Source organism: Zootoca vivipara, chromosome 12 (genome assembly GCF_965207765.1).
Source record: "Zootoca vivipara chromosome 12, rZooViv2.hap1.1, whole genome shotgun sequence".
NCBI classification, from domain to species: Eukaryota; Metazoa; Chordata; class Lepidosauria; order Squamata; family Lacertidae; genus Zootoca; species Zootoca vivipara.
In genome coordinates this window covers 10,455,892-10,479,872 of record NC_142595.1, presented here as the reverse complement: position 1 = coordinate 10,479,872, position 23,981 = coordinate 10,455,892, and the positions used below count along the sequence as shown (strand labels likewise).

Below are 23,981 nucleotides of genomic sequence, written 5' to 3'. Positions count from 1 at the left end.
AGTGTGGCTTGGCCCATTCACAGCCTTGGTGGGTGTGTCCTGGCCCTCCCCCCCCACTCACCTCAATGTCACACATGAGGAGCTGCGTGGGGGTCTGCACGGGGGGCTTGCTGATGATGACCTTCTGCAGGGCGCAAACCCAATGCACAGCTTCGTTTAAGTGCTCTGTGTAGAGGCGGTAGCAGTGCTTTCTGCCAAAAACAGTCACTGCCCAGTATCCTGCGGAGGAGGGAGGGAGAGAGGGGTACCAGCATGTGATTAACAGAAAGACACACACATATAAAAAGGTAAAGGGACCCCTGACCATTAGGTCCAGTCGCAGACGACTCTGGGGTTCCGGCGCTCATCTCGCTTTATTGGCCGAGGAAGCCGGCGTTTGTCTGCAGACAGCTTCCGGGTCATGTGGCCAGCATGACTAAGCCACTTCTGGCGAACCAGAGCAGTGCACGGAAACGCTGTTTACCTTCCTGCCGGAGCGGTACCTATTTATCTACTTGCACTTTGACGTGGTTTTGAACTGCTAGGTGGGCAGGAGCTGGGACCGAGCAACGGGAGCTCACCCCGTTGCGGGGATTCAAACCACCGACCTTCTGATCAGCAAGCCCTAGGCTCTGTGGTTTAGACCACAGCGCCACCCGCGTCCCACACACACACACACGTATACACGGGTATAAATATACTAGGGTTGCCATATTTCACAAAGTGAAAATCTGGACACAAAGGTTGCTCAGCTTCTTTTTTTGTGTAAGACCTTAAAAAAAACACAGAAAAAGATGCTTTTGAGCTATTTTTAAGGAAACTGGTCAGAATCTACACGAGGTCGGCAACCTAAGGCTCATGGGCCAGAAGCAGCCCACGAGGGTCGCTTAACTGACCCATGAGCCACCCCCGAACCGAGCTGCCCGCTCAGCGAGTCCCCGCCCGCTGTGCTAAACCAGCCCAGCGCGACACGGGGACTCTCTTCCATGGCTTCGGAAATCGCATCTGCGCATGCCCAGCCCCAGATGCCGGAAATAGCTTTTGTGCAAACACTATTTTTGGCATCTGGGCATGCGCAGACGTGATTTCTGGCATTGTGCTGTGCTGGTCCGGCCCATGGAGGATCTCCGCAGGAGTTATCCGTCCCATGCCCAGTAAGCCTTGCCGACCCCTGATCTACACTTCCAACACGGGTTGCCATACGCCCGGATTTTCCCGGACATTTAAGCAATTTCCACCCAGACACTGTTTCCAATGGCTGAATCCTGGCAATGTCTTGAGAAATTCCGGACGTGTGGCAACCCCAACATACACACACCTTAGGATGAAGAGGAAGTTCACAGGCCTTAACTTACACACCATATAGATCTGTATCTATTAGCATTAGTAGCAGATATAGCCCTGAAAGGAACACAGAAATGAGGGAAATAAGAAGAGAAAAGGCTTTGGATTCCGCATGACAGTCACACACAGGTCATAGAGAGGCTATGCTTTTATATCTATATCTACCCTTTTGAACTTAGGAGGCCTTTGTCTCATGAACACTTCTCTGAAGTTTAAAATTTCCTGATGCTTTCCCTTTAAGTTTTTCCATATTTTAAAAATCCCCAAGGTTCTGTGGTTTAATTTATGCTTTTATATTTTGCATGCAATATATTTCTATTGCAGAGAAGCAGCTTTGAGACCGAGGTTGTGAAAAGCAGAGGGGCCTTGTCGGTCGTTGTGCCCACTCTGTGGAACGCGCTGCCCTCAAATGTCAAGGAAATGAACGACTATCCGAATTTTAGGAACCATGCAAGGAAGTTTTTAATGTTTGACATTTTACTGTGTTTGAGGTTTTCATTTGCTGGAAGCCGCCCAGAGTGGCTGAGGCAACCCAGTCTGATGGGCAGCATATAATCAATCAATCAATCAATCAATCAATCAAAGACAGCTGAAACAGGAGTGGGGGACCTGCTTCAGCCCAAAGGCCACATTTCCTCATGGACTGGGGGTGCCAGCAATGAGCAGGGCAGACAGAAACCCAGGCAGAGTAATAGGCACGATTATTCCCTTTGTATAGAAGGCTGCACTCCAGCCACACAAAATGCACACGAAAAGCCAGTTTCTACACACAACACGCACACCTCCACCCAGGCAAGTTGGAGGCATTGCCACAGATCAGGATCACATTTCAGTCGGGGTGCCATATTTTAAAAAGTGAAAATCCGGACAAAAGTTGTGGTTGTCGTCCCATCCCCCCCAAGTTGTTGAACTAGAAGAGGCCATGGTCTGAGGAGAATCCCAAGGGCCAGAGGAAAGGGTTCAGAGGGCCGCATTTGGATCTGAGGTTCTCCACCCCTGTGCTAAAAGATTCGATACCCACCCAAGCAAGGGAGCTCTGGCTCCCGGGCTCCCGCTCCACAGCCAGGCACAGGCCCACATTCTTTACCTGTCTCCTTGTAGGTCTGCTTGTCAGGCCACAGCACAGAACAGAGACTGGTGAGGACGAGCGAACCAAGGCACCGGGCCGTCACCTCACACCCGCTATAGTAGTCGAGGGAATCTTCCGTCAGCACAAACCAGTACTTGCGAGGACGCAGCCAAGGGGTCTTTATACCTCCCCGGACCTCCCGCTGCAGCCAGCCTGGAAGAGGCAATAGAAAGACGGTGAGGTGGAGCCTGTGCTCAGGTTGACCCCCACCCCACCCCACCCCAAGGACACTTTGGCTCTCTTTCTGCGTCTACAGGTGGGGCAGATAGGGGTGGTCAACCTGGGAAGGTAGCCCATCTGGGAGAAGGAATACTCTGATCCAAAACCTCTGCTGCCTTGAGGGATATCTGCAGAAGAAGAGAAGGCTCAGAAGTAAACCCTACAAAAATCCGGAGCGGAGTCCGTAAGGTGGTTAAGATGGCACCTTGTATACCTCCTTCCGGCAACTCCTGCAGCCAAGCTGGCGCGCAACGTATTGCTCTGCTTTCCTTTGGACCACATCAGTGAGGCCTTGTTGTCCAGGCAGCCGAGGACCTCTATACACCCCAGGCTTGCACCCCGGGGTGGCCAACGCAGCAATTTTGACTTCACTCCATTATCTCTCAAGACAGGTGGATGCCAACAACAAGAGACTAGAAACGTGAATGTTAAGAAAACTCTGAAAACTACCATTTCAGAATGTGCAAAGAGGCTGAGGTCTGGCTCCAGGGCTGGCTCTAAGGCAAGGCTGGGTGGCGCAGGGCCGCCAGGGGGGTGCGGTGGGAAACGGGGCGGGGGGGGGCACCAGAGCGATCGTCGCACCACGCCGCCAGGGCGCCCGATATGCTTAACATGGTGTCAAGGGCAACTTCGACCAGCCCAAGCCAGCATGGCCCAACGGTCAGGAACTATGGGATCTGGAGAGCACCAGAATGGAGAAGGCAAAAAGAGCTGGCCAGCTCACCCAGTATCTTGCACAACCATTGAAGTTAAACACTTTGTGGCTGCTCTTTAATTGAGCGCAACTTGCAATCCAAGTGCCACGCTTTTCATCCCTTCAACACGCACGTTGCCACTCTTCCAAATTAAGACCCCACCTTTCACGATAGCATCGGGTTCTCCTTGCAGTCTCCCGCCCTTCTTCTCCGTGATAAGGCTGTGCGTTTCTTCGGACACTGGCAAAGACCTGCGGGACGACAGAGCGGGTCAAGCAGGGCCGGGGAACCTCGCTGAGCAGCCCGAGGGCCGCATTCCCCTCTCAGCAAGCTTCTGGGGGCCACAGGCAGAAGTGGGTGGAGCAACAAATGCAAATGCTCAAACCTTCCCACGTAGGCTAGTTTCTATGCCCCTCTGAGTGCAAGGAAATATTCTAGTCAGGCAATATTCTGGGGCTGGTGAGGTCTGCGGTCTGGAGAGACAGGGTGTGGCTGCAAGGGGGAAGGCGCTGAGGGCCAAACAGAGAGCCTTGAAGGGCCACATTTGCTTTACCTCAGGGCTTTATGCACCTCTGAGGCATAGCTGTCAAGCTTTCCCTTTTCTCGCGAGGAAGCCTATTCAGCATAAGGGAATTTCCCTTTTAAAAAGGGAGAACTTGACAGCTATGCTCTGAGGTAAAGAGATAGAAGCATCAAGCTGAGGCCCTAGTGTGACCAGGGTGGATAAAAATACACACACACACACACACACACACACACACACACACTGTATATGAATGATTTTTAAAATTTGAACTGGATTTTTTTAAATTTCAATTTGATTTTTTAAATAAAATGCTTTTGGAGGAAAAATCTTTCTAGTTTTCTATTTAAGTTACATTATAGTCCAAAGGCTCTATTATTTCCCATCAGGAAATAAGGATTTGTTTTAAGTTTTTCATGTGTGCTAAAACTCAGTCTGGTTTTTTTAATTGTTTAACCACATCAGTTAACAAACATGGATACATACGCTATGATGTCATTGTTTTAGTTAAATAAATTGTTTAACTTGTTATTCAGGAAATGATTATTTATCTCCTTCCAATAAAGTACAGCAGAAAAGTTGTCCGAATATAAACAGTTAACTTATTAAACCTCACAATAATTTCATAATCATCTGTCTATGTATTTCTAATTAGCATAACCAAATCAGTAATTTTTGATGTAACTGCAAAAACTACTCTGAAAATCTATTCTTCCAAAAATGAAACCTTCACCTGGTTGTAAATATTAAGATTATACCAGCAAGAATGAGTCTTTCTGTTAAAAAATATGATTTGAATCGTCTTAATGACTAGTGATTTAAATCATGATTTAAATCAATTTGATTTAAATCGAATCCACCCTGAGTGTGACCCAATCCCGGAGGCCTGGTCTCCAACTGATGGGTTGGGAGTCAAAAATGCATTTTAGCTGGAACCAAAATGGGTTCGCAACCTATATGGTCAAAAATTAAGACACAGCCCCAAAATTGCTACTGTCCAGCTAAAGGTGGGGCTCGGGGTTTGAAAACTGCGTGCTCCCAAGTTTCCTCGCCTCCCTCCCCACAGAACCCCAAACTGCGGCCTACGCATATTCTAGCACCCGTCCCCACTGCTTTTTCTCCTCCTCGGACGCAGCCCCACACCCACTTCCCTCCACGGCTGTGGGAAAGTGGGCTGCGAGCTCTTGCACTGTTAACCTCTGGCTAAAAATAAGCTGTTTATATAGAAAGGCTGCCAAGAATTTGGGAAACGAAGGAGCTCAGGAGAGGAGAGGATGCCGGCTGGGTTGTCCGAGGGAACAGCGTGTGCATTTGGGCATGGGTGTGTGTGTGTGTGTGTGTGTGTGTGTGTGTGTGTGCGGCAGCAAAAGAGGAAGGGAAGGGCTTGCCTCCCCCCTACCCCTAAATTCTGCAACCCTCTCTGTGAAGGGAGTCCAGCCCCACGTTTTATTTATTTATTTTATTTTTGCTTCTGACTTTCATTTTTGCATTGGACTCCCCCCTCCACAGTGACGTTAGGACTGCTCCAAAATGTGTGAAATAGTAAGCGATTTCCAGCTTCATCCAGCCACCGCCATCTCTGAATTTTGGCTCCGCCCACCCCAATTGCAAGTGCTACTTCCCATTTGTACCATGGGTCCGAGATATACAATATTCCCCTTCTTGGGGGTGATGACGCTAAACTCCATTTCAGCTGCTCAGAGGGGTACTATCCTTAGTTACTACGGAATGAGCACTTATAATCCACTTGGGGCTTAGGGGGAGGGCCCTCCATAACCAGAGGGAGTTAGACTGGGGTCCCCCCCCCACACCCCACAAGGGAGATGGAAACAGGCAAACCAAGACTCCCAGTTACGCCAAGACAAGGGCAGGCAAATAGCAGGCGTTGGACTAACTTTGAAGGCCAGTTTTAGGCTTCTGGCAAGAGCGACCCGCCCCTCCCATAGCAGATTGCAGAGTGGGAAAGAGAGAGGGGGGTGGAGGTGGGGCAGGGAGGGAGGGAGCCAAGGGTGGTCCCATCTATGTTTTGGTCTTAGCCATATCCACCGTTGGCTTTGGCCCCATCCAAGATCAGAACGTGGCACCCTGATAGCCTGCCAGGTGAGCTCAGGTAGAAAGAAAAGCTCCCCTAGCAGGACAAAGCTGAAGAAAATGTGGTGTGTGTGTGAAATGTAATTTTGATATTGGGTTATTGGATATGTAAACTAAATAAAGATTATTGAAAGAAAAAGAAAAAGACAAGAGGTGCTGCCAGCCAAGCCCACAGACTCTGACACGGAAGTATGTGATACCATGATAAGAGAAATCAACTCCTTTGTTGACCACTTTGCTCACCCTGGTAATGAGAATAGGTCCTGGGGCTCGAGTGCAGCACCTCCTGCTGTCCTTCGTCCAAACGCCTAGCTTGAGACTCGGGAATTTCAGGGTTGTGGGTTCGAGCCCCACATCAGGCAAAAAGATTCCTGCACTGCAGGGGGTCCCGACTCTACAATTGTGTGTGTGTGTGTGTGTATAAGTCCACTGCCACCTAGATGTTTTAAAGCCCCACCCCCACCCCAAGACATCACTCGCCCCTTTTCCTTTCTGCTTTCCCCAGGCGCTCAGCCACACCTATGTTCAGACGCTCGCTCTGCGGAGGACGAACCCCAGAGCTCTCAGCTTCGCACACGGCCCTCTGTCCCCCTCGGCCTTTTCCCAGGCCCTGTCTTGCAACAGAGGAAGATGCTGGAGTCCCTTTCCTCCAGGCGCCGTCGCTAAGCCTGACCCCAGCTGGGAACCATTAGCTTGCAAGCGGGGCGGGAGGAGTGCGGGTCACCAGACGGAATTCTTCCCACAATCGCTTCTCCTCTCTCTCTCTCAGTTGCTCTCTAGTTGAGAAAGAAGTGAGAAACCTTCCAAGAAAGAACAAAACAAGGCGCTCTTGGGACGCATTAATCTGAGGCCCAGGAGGAATGCCCCCCAAATCGGGGGTGAACTCTTAGGTTTTATCTGTCAGGAAATTGGTCTCTGTAGCTCAGCGTCATCTATGCAGCAATGCCTGACAATAAATCCTAATTATTGGGTTCTTTTGCCCTATCTTTTTGAGCCTGCCAAGCAGCCGTGTCATGATAATATTTTATTCTCTTGTTAATTATGCTGTTTTAAATCTGCATTGTATATGTGACTTCACTCAGCACTGCTTTCTTCTGAAATGTTTAAGATTTTTGGCTTTTTGGTAAACTTTGTGTTAATTATGTATTCTGTAGTCGACCTCCTTTGTAATGTTTTATTTTGAAATCTTTGAGATTTTATTTTGGTTTCCTGGTAATTGTGTTGCTTTGACTGTGTACTTTCTTCAGAAATGATTGGTTCTGGATTGTTTTATTGATGTTTAATATGCTGCAAACCGCTTTGAGATTTTTCTTAAAAATATAAAGCGGTATAAAAATGAAATAAATGAATAATAATAATAATAATAATAATAATAATAATAATAATATACAATGACTTGCAGCGGGTCTCCAGAGTTTCAGATGGAGTTTCTCTCCCTAGTCCTACTTGAAGATATGAATCTGGGATTTTTTATTTGCAAAGAAGGTGCCCTGCTACTGAGCTATGGCTCCTCTCTGCTCTAAAACAGAGAATCACAGAATTGCAGAGTTGGAAGGCACCCTGAGGATCATCTAGTCCAACCCCCCAACTGAGCTGGCCAGTTCTCATGTAAAATGGTAACAGAGTGCATCTGAACATGTACAAAGTATTCTCCCCACACAGCCGCCCCCAAATATCTGAGATCAGAGGGAATACTTTCAGGGGAGAGGGGGACAGGTTTTCTAGGCAATCTTAAGCCCTGGGACTTACTGTATTCTTTTTTAAAAATTAAAGACCTATCTGGGCAACTAGAATGATCTTTCCCCCACTCCCATGCCTGCAATCTAAGTCAGTAGGAACCCCCAGTCATATGCTAATTTGAGACAGGACCAAGTCCCAGGACTGGTTTTTTTAAAAACATGCAACAAGAAAAGCACATCCAGTACGTGATCCGCCCTTAGCACGTAGCTACTGCTGCCAACCACTGCACATCCCAAATCAGAAGGTAGGACTTCGAAGCAAGGTGGCTTGTCACGTAGGCAGGCTTCAGCCGTAGAGATTTTAAAAAACCTGTATTCACTAATACCTTTCCAGTATTTTGCTTTTGGCCAAAGGTGGAGCCTGATGACAGCAACGGATAAGGGAATAAGTTGGCAACAAACAGAAGGGGCAGGCAGTCATTGGCCTTTGATGGGCAGGGGTTCTGGCTTAAGATTGGAGGCATGGGAGTGGGGAAAAGATCTAGTTGCCCAAATAGGTCTTTCTTTTTCTAAAAGAATAAGTGTCAGGGCCTAAACCAATCACATGAGTTGCAGGATCCTACAGGTTTCTGCTGACAGGACCCAGAATTCTGACATGAACAGCTACACCACCCCCAATAACACACTTGCCTATTCGAGTGCCAAACTGAATCAGAACTGTAGGGACCACGAGGGTCACCCGGTACAACCCCGTGCAAAGCAGGAATCTTTTGACCCACGTGGAGATCAAACCCGCGACCCTGAGATTCAGAGCCTTGTGCTCTACCGGCTGAGCTACCCCACGACCCTTCGCTGCTCACCTTTCGGAACCGCTGCTGATCCGACTGGGCTGAGTGGTGTTCACCTGCAAGGGAGCTCCCTGAAAAGCAAGGTGGGGAGGGAGACACTGATCAGGACACAGAAAACAAAGCTACGCTTTGCAGGTGATTTGGATACGGAGACATGTTAGAAGGCTTTTAAGACCGGGGGGGGGGGTTCCCACGAGCCGGAACACCACCCTCTGCCGCACATTATTATATTGCGTGTGTGTGTTCTCACACAAAAGCAAGAGGCCAGTCCGAAGAGAGATTGGGGGAAAAAATGCCCAGTAATGATGGCCCTCCCATTTCCCCAACCGCACATGGAAGTGAATTATTAATCTGCAATTTTCCCAGGCTGCCTCGTCTGGGCTGCTGCCCCTCCCAGGCCACAGTCTGTCTGCCTAGCCACCTCACCCCCACACACACCGCCACCCCACCCCCACCCCCCACACACCGCAAGCTGCAGCAGCTGAACGGGTTCCTGTATCCTCAGCCGACCTTGGCGTTGGGCTCCGGGGCTGTGCAGAGTTGCACAAGCACATTGCTGAGTAAGATCCAGGCAAACAAAGTCCTATTGTAGCCAAGGCTTCCTTCCTCTGCAAAGGGGGACGGGAAAGCCAGGATAGCAGAAAAGTCCCCAGCAGAGAGGGCAAGAGAAAAATCTGGCCTCGTGCACCTTCTTCAAAGGGGCTCGGTGGTCTTAGCACGCACCAAAATCTGCAAGGAGATCCTTGGCACAGTTAAGGGGGACCGGGGAGAGGGGGGCAGTGTAGGACACACAACCAGGTCCAGTTTCGACATAGGCCCTGCACTCCTCCTGGCCCCCTCTCCCTGCCAGAGCAAAGGCCAGGTGGAAAAAACGGAAAGACTAAATATAAAGCCAGGGAGCTGCTGCAACAGGTAGCCTGTTATAGACAGGGCACCAACTGTCCTCTGGCATTAGAACACCTGTTATAAATCAGATCAAGTTGGCATGGGCTGCCACAATCCTGCAGGGGCAGGCAGGCTGGCAGCAGGCGCCAAGAGAATGTGCAAGGATTATTCTGGAGAAGTAGCAACGCTGGAAGTGGCGGGGAGACCCTCGTACACCTTCAACTGCTTACCAACCCAAATAAATAAATAAAAATAAATAGAACCCTTTTCCTCCTAGCTCAGTGAATTACCACCACCCGTATCATAAATGCTGCAGGGTTTTAGGATCAAAAACGCTGATTTAAAGTGACGAGCTGAGGAATGTACAAATTCAGGTATGCGCCAAAAGCCTAGGGTTTGCCATATTTCAGAAAGTAAAAACCAGGGCACCCTGAAAGTTGTGGAGCCCAAATAATGCTTACAAAAGGCTCCTATTGGTGCTAGTGGTGCCTTGCTTTACATCCATGCCATGCAATGACTACATACATCATGTGCTGCCATTGCTAGTGATTTCATCTGAAGTAGAGAAAGTGGCAGACGCTAATAATTGTGGGTAATATAGGAGAACTGGGAGATCAAAATGTTGACCCAAGGCTATGGAGAAGGGTAAAGACTAGGAGAGGGGCAAATGCCTTTATCATCATAAGGTGGAACTAGCAATAGAAAAGAAGAAGCAAATCCTGATTTATGACTCACTCAGCATGCATAAAATCAGCCTTTCCAACACATAGGCTGTGTTTAAAATGGATTAATCATTCAGAAAATTATCAGCAAAGCAGAACAAGCGTGATGTTCTGATGATGCTCGAAAATGCAAAACTTTGCTGGGTTTACTTTTGGTTCGGCAACATGCACCATCTTGCTCTCTTCATCTTAAAATCAGCAAGAGAGCAGCTTTCATAATTCAGATGTTACCATTTACAAGCATATTAAAATCCATGCACCAAACTACCCCTAGCTTCAACGTCGTCCCAACCTGCAGAGGAAGAGGAGCGTGGCTGAAAGACGGCAAAGAAACAGCGAGTATGTGTAGGCCAAGACAAAAAAGCAAAAGCTGTCTTGGTTTTATGGGCGCCATTGCAAGATGTCAGGCTGCATTGTATATTTAAAAAAATCACAGTATGCCTGCACTCTGGCACTGTTGCTCAGCACATATTTAACTGTACTATATTTATCTGCCCAGAGGGCAAGAGCTGGGCACACAGAGAGGAAGAAGGGGGCTTGCAACAAGAGAGGACCAGCAGAAGCGGCACTGCCTGGCAGCCATCCCACCACATCCCCCAACACTTATAAGACTGCTGTGGTTCCCTTTGCTCTCAACTATCCTCATGTTACCTGGGTGGGGTGGGGGGGAATGCCAGCTTCTGGAAGCCACGATTCCCCCAAAGCACCAAACCTCAAGTTTTGTAGCACCAATGGGGGCATCTTTGCCCCATGCAATTGCTGAAATGCCTTCTTCTGCACAACTATTCAAAGTGTTTATTCAAAGCCCTTGTTTTTGCATCTTTCCAGTGGATGCCCATGCAAAGAAAGGCTGGTAAATAAATGGCGCAGTCCCGTTCCAGAAACTGAGCTCCTTTGCGGAGTGTCCAAGTTGAGGGCAACCCAGAGCCTGCAGTTTTATCATGGCTGATCACCAGAAACGGCACACACAGAGTGCTTCCAGAACAATGCTTATTATATTATTATATTATATGGTACTAATTAGCTGTCATGTCCCAACTTCCCTCCAAAGAGCTCGACCCAATGTTAGAAACTCAGATATGTAAGCTAGGGCCCAAATTGCTCCTTAAACCAAGGTTAGTCACCAAAACGGAATGTCTAGTTGCCATTTTGAGGCAAGACGGCTCTAAAGTCTTATTTTTCATGCTCCAATATTATATTCACAATCTTTCAATTTGGCTGGGCTCTACACTTAACCGGCCCGGAACAGTCTACCAGAGAGAAGGTCGCCGCCCATGGGACAGAGGGATATCGATGAATGATAACCCAGCTTTTACTTTGGGTTTTAATAGGTTTAATAGGTTTTATTGGTAACCATATATGTAATGTATTTTTGTTAGTGTTTGTCCTTTTGATGCTATGGCCTGTCGGCTACGCAAATAAAGTTTGATTTGATTTGCTCCAATATTAGTATGTGTGCTTCCGAAGCAAGCACTAAAATCTTATTTTCCAACTGATAGACTTGACTGTGGTTCTCAGTTAAACATCTGGCTAGTTCAGATGACAACCGTGAGCTAGCTTAAGAACTTTGAGAACTTATCCAGGGACCTATTTGCACCTCTTTTTTTTCTTAGTGGTGACTGCTCCTACTCAGACTGCAAAGAAGAAGAAGAAGAAGAAGAAGAAGAAGAAGAAGAAGAAGAAGAAGAAGAAGAAGAAGAAGAAGAGGAGGAGGAGGAGGAGGAAACCAATTTGGTTCCGGAAATTCATTCTGATTGTGCAGATAAAACATACACGGTAGAATTCTACAGGACATGGTACTATTGTGTGAAAACAGTCCAGATCCAATGATTCCCCAGATGGTGAAGATGTCAGGCACCATCCTAGAGCCCAGGCATCTTGACTTGGCCAATGACTTAGCTAATTTCGAACATGGAAGATGATATCCGTGGCTCTTCTGCTTTCCATATTATCCCCAAAACAAGCCTGTGAGGTAGGTTGGGGTAAGTGGTGGTGAGCTTCATGGCTGAGTGGAAACATGGACCCTGGTCTCCAGGGTCTTAGTCCAACACTCCTCCATTGCATGATGAGCCCACCAGGAGTTGAGGCTGCTCTCCTAGAACCCTTCTCTGATGACTTCAGAGCAGGATTAAGCTACCAGAGCTGGAAACTGCAGGTTCAGAATCTTTGTGGGAGAAGGCCCTAATTGTCAGGAGTATGGGCAGGAGTCAGGCTCTGGGGCCTGTAGTGCTTTGCAGGACTGGGGCCTGCCTCAGCTTGTGCTGGAGAAGCAAGGAGTGGCCACACAGGTGAAGAACTCAGCTTGTGCTGGAGAGGCAAGGAGTGGTCACTCAGGTGTCGCCACTTGATGACTCACTGCACCTGGTGGCAAGAGCTGGGAGGGATAAAAGCTCAGCATTTCCCTTCAGCTCTTGGCCACAGCAACGCTATCCCTGCCTGGTTGTATCTGGCCTCTTGATCCTTGCTCCGTGGACCCTTGCCTTGCCGACGTCTTGATCCTTGCTCCGTGGACCCTTGCCTTGCCGACGTCTTGATCCTTGCTCCGTGGACCCTTGCCTTGCCGACGTCTTGATCCTTGCTCCGTGGACCCTTGCCTTGCCGACGTCTTGATCCTTGCTCCGTGGACCCTTGCCTTGCCGACGTCTTGATCCTTGCTCCGTGGACCCTTACCTTACCTACGTCTTGATCCTTGCTCCGTGGACCCTTGCCTTGCCGACGTCTTGATCCTTGCTCCGTGGACCCTTGCCTTGCCGACGTCTTGATCCTTGCTCCGTGGACCCTTGCCTTGCCGACGTCTTGATCCTTGCTCCGTGGACCCTTGCCTTGCTGACGTCTTGATCCTTGCTCCGTGGACCCTTGCCTTGCCGACGTCTTGATCCTTGCTCCGTGGACCCTTGCCTTGCCGACGTCTTGATCCTTGCTCCGTGGACCCTTGCCTTGCCGACGTCTTGCTCCTTGCTCCGTGGACCCTTGCCTTGCTTCTTGTTCCTTGAGCCTTCGCCTTGCTCCTTGACCCTTGGACCTTCGCCTTGCTTCTTGTTCCTTGAGCCTTCGCCTTGCTCCTTGACCCTTGGACCTTCGCCTTGCCGACGCCTTGCTCCTTGACTCCCAGACCTTCGCCTCTGCCTTGCTCCTTGACCCTGCGACTGCCTGCTGCTGGACCCTCAGCCCTGCACCTGTTCCTGCTTCTACACCACCATCTTGCCTCTGGTCCTGACGCCCGCCAACCGGACCGTGACACTAATTTGCTTCCGGCAAGGAGAACCCTAGGCAGGACTCCTCAAGGTCTCCTCAAGGGGCGAGACTTCCAGCCGTCCATCAGGCAAGACCTTTCCGCGTGCCTTGCCCCACCCTCCAATCTCTGCTTCTCAATTTGTGTTGTATTATTTTATGCACTGTGACCTGCCGCTGTTTTTATTGATTATAGTTTAGAAATTATTTATGGTAATTGTTAAAAGTGGGTTTCTGTTTTAATTTTTATATGCTGATATTTAATATTCTATACTATTCTATGCAGGTGGCGCTGTGGGCTAAACCACAGAGCCTAGGTCTTGCTGATCAGAAGGTCAGCGGTTCGAATCCCTGCAACAGGGTGAGCTCCCGTTGCTCGGTCCCAGCTCCTGCCAACCTAGCAGTTCAAAAGCACGTCAAAGTGCATGTAGATAAATAGGTACCGCTACAGCAGGAAGGTAAATGGCATTTCCGTGTGCTGCTCTGGTTCGCCAGAAGTGGCTTGCTTAGTCATGCTGGCCACATGACCTGGAAGCTGTACGCCGGCTCCCTCGGCCAATAAAGCGAGATGAGCGCCGCAACCCCAGAGTTGGTCACGACTGGACCTAATGGTCAGGGGTCCCTTTACCTTTACCTTACTATTCTAACAGAACGTTGAATCTTACTTTATTTGATATAAGTTGCTTATTTTAAGGTTATGTTTCATTATCACATTTTTGTATTGGATTGGATTGTTATATGGTGTACATTCTTTGTTTCTTCAACTTGTAAACCGCCTTGGGTATTGTAAGATAGAAAGACGGTATACAAATTAAATGTGAAATGAAAAATGAAAATTAAACACCCTTCCCCGCTCTGACAGGTGTCCCCCTCCCTCTTCTCCAGGAGAAGTGAATGAGGCCATACTATAATGACTAGGCTCAGAAGGGCTTTTAAAAGTTTAATGGTTGTTTGTAGCAATTATCTCAAATTTGCATGGTAAGGAAAGGAAGGGCCCTCTTTGAGTCTGCAAGCCCTTGTCCTCACCGAAAAAGCACCTTTACCTGAAATATTTCAGATTAGCAGTCTGAACTGTGAGAGACTGGTGGGGGTGGGGGGGAGCAAAAAGAAGCCAGATACTGTTCTAGTTCTAGTTCAGGTGAACAGTGTAATACTTTAAAAATAAAGTGTTTTGAAATAGTAAACCAGGCATCCCTAAACTGCGGCCCTCCAGATGTTTTGGCCTACAACTCCCATGATCCCTAGCTAACGGGACCAGTGGTCGGGGAAGATGGGAATTGTAGTCTAAAACATCTGGAGGGCCGATGTTTGGGGATGCCTGTAGTAAACTCTATGTAAGAGTTTACCCATTGACTACAGCAGCTCTCCCACCTCCTTCGAAAGAGAGAACTCTACTCCCTTAAAAATAAAACTGTTTCAGTTTATGGAACTCTTCGGACGACAATCCACATAAATGAGCAAGTTGACAAATCATGGATTTTTCTCACTTGGGCAAAGTGGGGTCTGTGGGTGCAAACGTGGTTGTGTCTGATCACTTCTCACTACAATCTGATGGAGAAGAGAACTGAACACTTTCCCTCACCATTCTGAGGGCCCAAAATGAAGGAACTTGCATGGCTGAAAAATAAATTCTGCATTCCCCTTTCAGAAAGCCTTGGATCAAAACCGCATGGCAAAAGCACTGGACTTGGAGACAAGTTACTGAAAGAGGAAATGTGGTGTCCATTTCTGAGCCTTGCTGTTCATGAAATCAGACATATAAGCTCATTGGCAAATGACACCTTAAAATGTAGGTTACGGTCGCCACAACAGAACGTCTAGGCGCCATTCCGCCCCCCCCTAATGAGATTACTTTTTCTTTTTCTTCAGTTCATTTCTAGACTGCTTTATATCTCAAAGAAGAAGAAGAAATCTCAAAGCGCTTTACAACACATTAAAACATCAAATTAAGAAATCCAGAATAAAACAAATTCACGCTTCAAGGAAAATATTTCAGATCCTTCTCCAAGTGACATTTTGCTTTCCCCCATATTTGTTTGCCTACTTAATTCAGCTCATAGCACAGCAGAAGTGCTCTAGGAAGCCAGGGAGATGTAGTGGTTAGAGCAGGGATTCCCAAACTAAGGCCCGGGGGCCGGATGCGGCCCAATCGCCTTCTAAATCTGGCCCTCGGACGGTCCGGGAATCAACATGTTTTTCATGAGTATAATTTTTTTTAAATTTAAAATGCATCTCTGGGTTATTTGTGGGGCCTGCCTGGTGTTTTTACATGAGTAGAATGTGTCCTTTTATTTAAAATGCATCTCTGGGTTATTTGTGGGGCATAGGAATTTGTTCATATTTTTTTTCAAAATATAGTCCAGCCCCCCACAAGGTCTGAGGGACAGTAGACCGGCCCCCTGCTGCAAAAGTTTGCTGACCCCTGGGTTGGAGTGTAAGACTAGGACCTGGCAGATCACGGTTCAAATCTGCACTCGGTCATGAAGCTGACTGGGTGACCTTGGGCCAGTCACAGCCTACCTCACAGGATCGTTGTAGGGATTAACTGAGGAGGGGGCGAACCATGTACTCCTTGGAGAAACAGCCAGGATATACTGTATATTCCTGCGTATATGACTACTTTTTAACCCAGGAAAATCTTCTCAACAGTATATCCCAAACTCTGTATGTATTTTAACTGGAAAAGTTGGGGGTTGGTGCTGACCTTTAAAGCCCTAAACGGCCTCGGTCCAGTATACCTGAAGGAGCGTCTCCTCCCCCATCGTTCTGCCCGGACAGTGAGGTCCAGCGCTGAGGGCCTTCTGGCGGTTCCCTCGCTACGAGAAGCTAGGTTACAGGGAACCAGGCAGAGGGCCTTCTCGGTAGTGGCACCCACCCTGTGGAATGCCCTCCCACCAGAGGTCAAAGAAAACAACAATTACCAGACCTTTAGAAGGCATCTTAAGGCAGCCCTGTTTAGGGAAGCTTTTAATGTTTGATGGATTCTGTATTTTAATGTTTTGTTGGAAGCCGCCCAGAGTGGCTGGGGGAACCCGGCCAGATGGGCAAGGGGGAAAATAATAGTGATCGCAATCGGACTCACGCCAGTCACAAAACGTGCCTGGCCACCTGGCTAATTTCAAATGCTAGGTGTGTGTGTGTGTGAGAGAGAGGAAGCTGTGGCCTTCCAGATATTGGCAAACTTCAACTCCCTTCTTCCCTGACCCTTGGCGACATTCCCAGGGACCATCCTAACCCCAGCCAGCCTAAGCTGGATAGCATCCTCCAAATCAGGCATCCCCAAACTCGGCCATCCAGATGCAGTTGGGGACTACAACTCTCATCATCCCTAGCAGCTAGCAGGACCAGTGGTCAGGGATGATGGGAAATGTAGTCCCAAAACATCTGGAGGGCCGAGTTTGGGGATGCCTGCTCCAAATCCTTAATTTCCCTGAGGGGTGAGGGCAAGCAGTGCCAGGCGTGTGTGACACTACGGCACGCCCAGTTAACACCTATCAAATGACCGGGTTCAGGATCTGGTCTCTCCAGCTAGTCAAGCTGCTTTTGTAGTGGTGAGGTGAGCTCACGCCCACCCCATCTCTGCTTTGGCAGACCTGTTGGGGAAAACAGGTTCCGGCAGCAGCATCTCACAAAGGCTATAGTTAAAAGACATGATGGAATAGCTTTAGCATTTCCCCTGTCCAAAAAAAAGAAGAAGCTAGAGCACTTGGAAATTACTTTGGGGGGGGGGCTGGAATAAATGAATCAGATAATCATAGAATTGTAGGGTTGGAAGGGACCCTGAGGATAAACAAATGGAACCAGGTTAGCTTTGCCATGGTTTAATGTAATTTTAATCTCTTTATTAAATGTATTTTAATGTATTTTGAATCTCTGTTGGAAGCCGCCCAGAGTGGTTGGGGAAACCCAGCCAGATGGGCAGGGTACAAATAAATTATTATCATTATTATTATTATTTAGTCCAAGTCCCTGCAATGCAAGAATATGCAGCTAACCTATACGGGGATCAAACCTGTAGCCTTGGCGTTATCAGCACCACGCTCTAACCAATTGAGCTATCCAGGCTGACAGAGAAGGATGGTTAAGACAGAGGTGCGCAAAATCAGGCATGGTATTGGGGGGGGGATTTCCCTACTCGCTTCAATGCTAAAACTGAGGGTCACCCTATTAAATTGGTTGGCCAGCAGACTGGGGACAGACCAAAGAAAGTTACACAATGCATTGCTAGACCACAATTCCCATCATCCCTAAACATTGGCCACGTTGGCTAGTGCTGATGGGAGCTGGAGTTCCACAGCCATGACACAATGTATTGAACACAAGAGACAATGGCCATGGGCTTAAATGGCTCTAAAATGGGATTGGGACCTATCCTCTATAAATGGGCCTATTGATAGGTATTAGCCATGGTAATTAAACAGAAGCTCCAGGTATGGAGGTACTTTTCTTCTCAACATGGGCAGGGTGCAAGGAGAGGGCTGTGGGCTTCTCAGAACCATCTAATTCAGGCATCCCCAAACTTCGGCCCTCCAGATGTTTTGGACTACAATTCCCATCATCCCTGACCATTGGTCCTGTTAGCCAGGGATCATGGGAGTTGTAGGCCAAAACATCAGGAGGGCCGCAGTTTGGGGATGCCTGATCTAATTCATTGAGCCTGGGGGGGGGGAGCGCCGTGGAGCTGTTGATGGACTCTGTCTCCCATCAGCTCCTGGTGATGGAAGATGGGAACTGTAGTCCAACAGCATCTAGAGGGCCACAGTGTCTACATTCTGCTTTAGCTGGACATAAATGCTTCCAATTTTACTGCTAAGCAGGATTAAAAAGGAGGTGCTCCGCAGCCATGGCAGAGCAAAGGAAGGGGAGGGAATCTGCTCAAAGCAGCATGCGTATACTTAGCGCTCAATAACTTGTCTCTGGGATTTGTGAAGCAACCTTTTCATGCCTTCAGCCAAATCCTCTGCCGCCCCAAATTTTGTTTCCTCTTGGGAGGGCAAAAGGGCCTACAAATGCAGCCAGAGGCAGCAATGTGTTGGCAAACCAAGGCTACAACTCGCTGCGCAGTCCAGCTTGGAGATCCCTTCCCCCTCCTCCAAACCCAGGGCTAGCGCTTCCTCTTCCGCGGACGTCTAATAACACCGCTGCGGAGATCTGGAGAACCCCCAAAACCTGTTTCCTTCCAGGCTGCAGTGAGGCATCGCCTCCAACGTGCCACATCCCGTTCCTCTTGATAGGACCTGCCTTTCTGACTGGAGAAGTTTCAGAGCAGAAAGGCGTGCGAGTGTGTGTGAGAGAGAAAGAGACTCCCAATTTTCCCAGCAGACCCAGCTTCGGGTTAAGCTAAACCTTTTCAAGTCCCTTGGCCAGCCAGACCACAATCCGCTTCTCTACAACCTTTTGCCTGCCCTGTACCACACTTCGTCCAAGGATCAAAGGGTGGTTTACGATGTAAAAATACATAAATGCATACCATCGTAACAAACAATAACCCCCACACACTGTTTAATAGGCCATAGGTTGCTTAATTTGCCAAAGGCCTGGGAGAAGAGGAAGGATTTTGGCCCGGTGCCTAATGATAGGTAACGAAGGCACCAGACGAGCCTCCCTGGGGAGAGCATTCCACAAGTGGGAAGCCATCACAGAAAAGACCCCGCTCTCATGTTGCTGCTCTCCAGATCCTCTTGCAGAGAAAGCACACAAGGGCAAAGGTATGCCTAGGACAGGTATCCAAAGTACTAGGTCAGAGAAAGGTAAATCTTTTATTAGAGGGAACAGGCTCGTTCTACCCTAGAGCAAACATCACCATTCCTGTAAAAACCAACTGGCACAAATCTACAGCTGATGTCAAGAAATTCATCCTTCGCAGCTGGCCTGGGTCCTATTCTGGAAGAGGTGATTGGGTGGGCAATAGGGCAATAGAGGGAGGAATTAGCTGTCTCCCTTTTGCTTCCCAGGGAAACAGAAGATGAATGGCTTCTTTCTGAACTCTGGTCATGTTGTGAAGGGCCCTGTGTCCCAGCCAGCCAAAAGGCAGCCCTGCTCTCTGTCAGTCTTGAAGCTGGCCAGGCTTCAGCTCTCCATGACATCCTTTTTTGCCCACAGTGAAAAGGAAATGGGCTGCGAGCAAGAGGTGCCCGGGCAGCCAAGAGAACAGCTCATTCTGCATAATTCATGGCCGTAGAATTACATAAGGATTATGAATATGAGGAGACGACACCCGCTCCCCAACTCACGTTGCCAGCAAATCACTCCTGCGACTTAGTTGATGCTACCTATCCGGAGAAAGCTCACCCTCCCCCGAAATTGGGAGGGTGAGGTGTGCTGCCTTGGGGATGGCTCCCAAACTGCTTACACAGGATGGAGACAATCATGCTGATGGGGCCGGGAGTGCTATCCTGCAGGTTAGATCGTCCCCAAAGAGCATATACGGTATCCTAGGTGCAAAAGCGCCTGGAGAAGTTTATGCACTGATTTCTACCGCGCCAGCCCTCCTTGGATCCACCTTCATTTGCTCCTTTGCAAATAAAGAACGCAGGTCCAGGGCTGTATGAGCCAAGGCTCTGTAAAGCCTCCGAACACGTTTCAAGCGAATTCCTTTACACTGAGTAAAGCGAGCAATCCCGACGCACAGGACAGAGCTTCCAAAGGCGAACCCGCAGTTAACCTGCGCGAACTCTCGTCCCACGCGCGTTCAGAAGACTTTGTCCTCCTGGTCTTTCCGTCCCCCCGGTATCGGAGGCGCGCGGGGACGAGTTAAGGCACGCGGACTCCTCTAGGGTCGCAAAAGCGCAAGATTTTTTTTGTTTTGTTTTTAAAGTGAGATCTGCCGGCAAGCTCTTGCAGAAGCTGCAGCCCCCAGCCGGGAATAGGGCGCAGCAAGTAACTCCGGGAGCTGCCAAACTCACCTCGTCGCCTTTGCTGCGCAATTCGAAGGACTCCTCGGCTTCGTCGTCGTCCGCCCCCCCTTTGCCTGCCTCGCCATAGTCGCGTCGGAGCAAAGTGAAGCCTTGCCTGCAGCACAGCAACCACCACAAGCCGCCGGGGAACGGCATCCGGCGCCTGAGCTCGCCGCGGGAGCCTCGATCCGCGCACGCAAGGCGAGCCAAGGAAAGGACGGTGCGCCCAGGGCGCGTTTGGAGATGCCAGAGGGGGACCCTCCCGGCACGCAGCTCCCCGGCTGTCTGGCGCGCTAGCTCAGCCCGGCTCTCGCCCCGCCCCGGCTCTCCCCGCCCCCGCGCCCGAGCGGGCGAGGAGGAGGAGGAGGAGGAGCGCGTCCCGGCCCAGCCCCGCCGGTTGCCCCGGGAGGAGCCGCCCTTTCCGGGGGGCCGGCAGCCGGATGCGTCACGCGGGCCGGCTGGGCGAGGGAGACAGGCCCGGGGCGTGCTCGGCTTCCCGCTGCCCCGAAGGCAAGGTGGGCGGGCTCCGGTCCGGTGCCAAAACTCAAGGATCGGAGCCGGGTGGAGCGCCGGGAAAGGGCTGCGCCTTTTCCCGACTTCGGCCGGAGAAGGAAAAGCGCAGGAGTGAGTTGGGTGTCGATCCGAGGGAGCCGGAGCCTCTGGTATGGCGGCAGGGAGGCTTCTGCGCGAGAAGCAAGAGACGCAGTTCTCCTGAGCATATGCAGTGGTTTTCGTTCCTCGGCCGCAGTGGCGTTAACCGGCTCCCCGCCCGTCCGCCTTCTTAAGTACACACCTGGAGTTGTAATGGAGGGAAATGTCTGATTTCCTGGCGAACTCGGAAGGCAGGCTTCGGAGGCCGAATATAGAAACATAATGAAACGTTAAACATAAAAACTTCCTTATGTAGGGCTGCCTTGAGATATCACCTAAAGGTTGTATTGTTACTTACCTCCTTGGCTTGGGGGTCTCCTAACTCCATACCCTCCTACATTTCTCCCATGAAAATAGGGACATCCTAAGGAAAAGCGGGACATTCCAGGATCAAATCAGAAACCAGGACGGCATCTATACATCTGGAACTGTCCCTGGAAAATAGGGACACTTGGAGGGTCTGGGCCAGCCCTGAAAGAGGTGGGACATAATAAAAGAGGAGTTTTTTTCTGAGAATGGGCAGACTTGCCTTTTCTCTATTCCCAGGGCAGGGAGTGTGGGCCACCCAAAGGCCTGGCCATTTTCATTTTTAAAAATCCTTCTGCATTACAGAAATTAAGAGCTCTTAAGCACATCAGGTTCTTCTCAGTAGCTCCAGAGAAGCTGCAAAACATTCGACTGAAGACAAGTCTATCAACAGCTATCAATCACCCAACTATTAATTAGCCTCCGTGTTGGGTGGTGCTATGTGGTTAAATACTAGGCTAGCCAACTGTAGGGTAGGGTGGCTGTTGACTTCATGTCCTGCTCTTGAATTTCCCTGGAGGCGTTTAGTTAGCCGCTGTGGGAAACAGGATGTGGATTAGATGGTTTCCTTGGCCTGATCCCACAAGGCTCTTGGGTTCATAACTTTTCTTTCTCCTTAAATCTTCCAAATGTCAAGGGAGCTGTCACCTCTCAAGCTTGTCTCATTACTACATTTGCATTTCAAAGGAGGTGGCACTGCAGGTCTACAACTGGCCTCTTCCTTCACCCATCAGCTTTCCCCATCAATTAATGAGAAAACAAGTTGCACTTGAGGTTTTTTTTTAAGTTAATTCCGTTGTTTTTGTTGCACTTACCTTACTTTTGAGGTGGCCAAGGATATTCGTGTATGACAGTTCCTTCAGTCTACAAATCATCTCACCAGCAGTCTGCACTTTGCAGCCTCCCCAGGTGCCCAAGTTTCAGCTGGAGCTGAGGGGAAACCTTTATGAGGCAATCTATGTCTTGTGAGAGTGGTAAGGAAGTGTGGGCAACCAAGGAGGCTGTACATGTGCCTGAGAAATGTTTACCAGAAAGAAAAACATACACCGCCCTTGCCCACCTCTCAACAGCAAGGAAAGCTCAAAACCTCGCAGCCACTGAATTTCTAAAGAACCCTGAGAATGATGCAAAAAATAATGTAACATTTTTTTTTCTTTTTTGCAGAGGATGAAAACTCTAGTAACTGGTGTCAAATTTCAACACAACACTGTGCAAAGTCTTTGTTATTTTGCCATATTCAAAACAACCATTTTCACATTCGATGTTAAAAATGTGCTTCTGAGTGTGCCACTTGCTCTGCTTATACTACGTGTTACTCGTGTGGAAAAGAAAGTGGAACAGCGTGGAATTTTGACACTGGTTGCACATTTTTCTAGCAGCTTGTTGCAGACCAGGCATAGGCAAACTCCGGCCCTCCAGATGTTTTGGACTACAATTCCCATCTTCCCCGACCACTGGTCCTGTTAGCTAGGGATGATGGGAATTGTAGTCCCAAACATCTGGAGGGCCGGAGTTTGCCTATGCCTGCTGCAGACTGATCGAAAATATCTAGGAAGATTTCAAATTGCGGTTTTGCTTTCAAACAGCTGCAGGGACCCTGGTTTTTATATCTCCCCCCTGTGCCACTTTTCAGATAAAAGACTGGCATGAGATGGGCATCTGGTACCCCTTCTATTCTCCTGCCCAGCTTAGGGGGCTTTTAAAAAAAAGGGGGGGAGTGAAACCTATCCTGCCCCAGTGCCACTGCTGCACTCAAAATCTGAAGCCTACATAACTGCTTTTAATTGGGAAATGCATATATAAAGAAACCCTGTCATGGATCTCCTGCATCGTATTTCAGAATTTTTGCAACTATGCATGAGGGGAAGGGTGAAATGATATTAATAGGTAGCTAAACTGTGTCAAGTTGCCCCCGACAGCTAAGGTGCAATTGGTTGTTTTAGTTGTATGGTCCTAAGGACCCCCCCCCCCAACACACACACTATTTAGACAGTAAGGACTTCAAAATGTGGTAAGATAACCCTGCTGCATTTGTGGGCCTTGCTGCTAATTCGGCTTGGACTTCTGCCCCCCCCCCCCGGTCCTCCCCTGATGGCATCGCTCCTGCCCAAGCTGCTGCCAAATGGATTCTTGGAATGGCATCTCTTGCCTGGTCAGTTTATCCAAGGCAGCTGACTCTGAAAGGATTTCTGAAAGAATTATTCCCCGGGGTTCCACAACCATCCCCGGTTTGATGCGTATCTGCTTTGCAGGGATCAGAGCTTTTGGTATCTCTCAAAATCTTTACAGATCCTGTCTTCAGGGAAGGATATCAAAAGAGCACAAGAGGGAGGTATTGGCAGGCTGAGGGGGAACGCCAAGTCTGCAGTATCTTTGGGGTGCTAGGTGGACACAGGATGCTGCCCGTTTTGGGGCAGGGGGAGGGGAGAAAACTCTTCTTTTTATTCCCATATTGTAGGCTGAGCTGTACGCAGCAATTCTGCAGCATAGTTCATTGCTATACATGTATTGTAGGTTGGAGGGCTTCACTGAGAATAGTCTACAGCAGGCATCCCCAAACTTTGGCCCTCCAGATGTTTTGGACTACAGTTCCCATCTTCCCCGACCACTGGTCCTGCTAGCTAGGGATCATGGGAGTCGGGACGCAGGTGGCGCTGTGGGTTAAATCAGAATTTTGGCAGTTTGAATCCACGCGACAGGGTGAGCTCCCGTTGCTTGGTCCCTGTGTAGCAGTTTGAAAGCACGTTAAAGTGCAAGTAGATAAATAGGTACTACTCTGGCAG

At 49.1% G+C, this 23,981-nt stretch overlaps 1 protein-coding gene across 2 annotated transcripts in view; it reads right to left on the bottom strand.

The window, feature by feature from the left end:
* PLEKHH3 (pleckstrin homology, MyTH4 and FERM domain containing H3) overlaps positions 1-20,528 on the bottom strand; it is a 31,533-nt gene extending 11,005 nt beyond the window's left edge. For both annotated transcript variants that reach the window (XR_015946541.1, XM_035134409.3), the window contains exons 1-5: positions 20,251-20,528; positions 8,520-8,578; positions 3,529-3,617; positions 2,411-2,605; positions 62-219 (exon numbers count right to left, since the gene is read on the bottom strand). Coding sequence is in view for 1 of the 2 variants with exons in the window: in XM_035134409.3 (XP_034990300.1) it covers positions 62-219; positions 2,411-2,605; positions 3,529-3,617; positions 8,520-8,578; positions 20,251-20,397 (648 nt within the window). In the remaining variant the exon portion in view is untranslated. The remainder of the gene's footprint in view (positions 1-61; positions 220-2,410; positions 2,606-3,528; positions 3,618-8,519; positions 8,579-20,250) is intronic.
* Between the last annotated feature and the right edge of the window lie 3,453 nt (positions 20,529-23,981).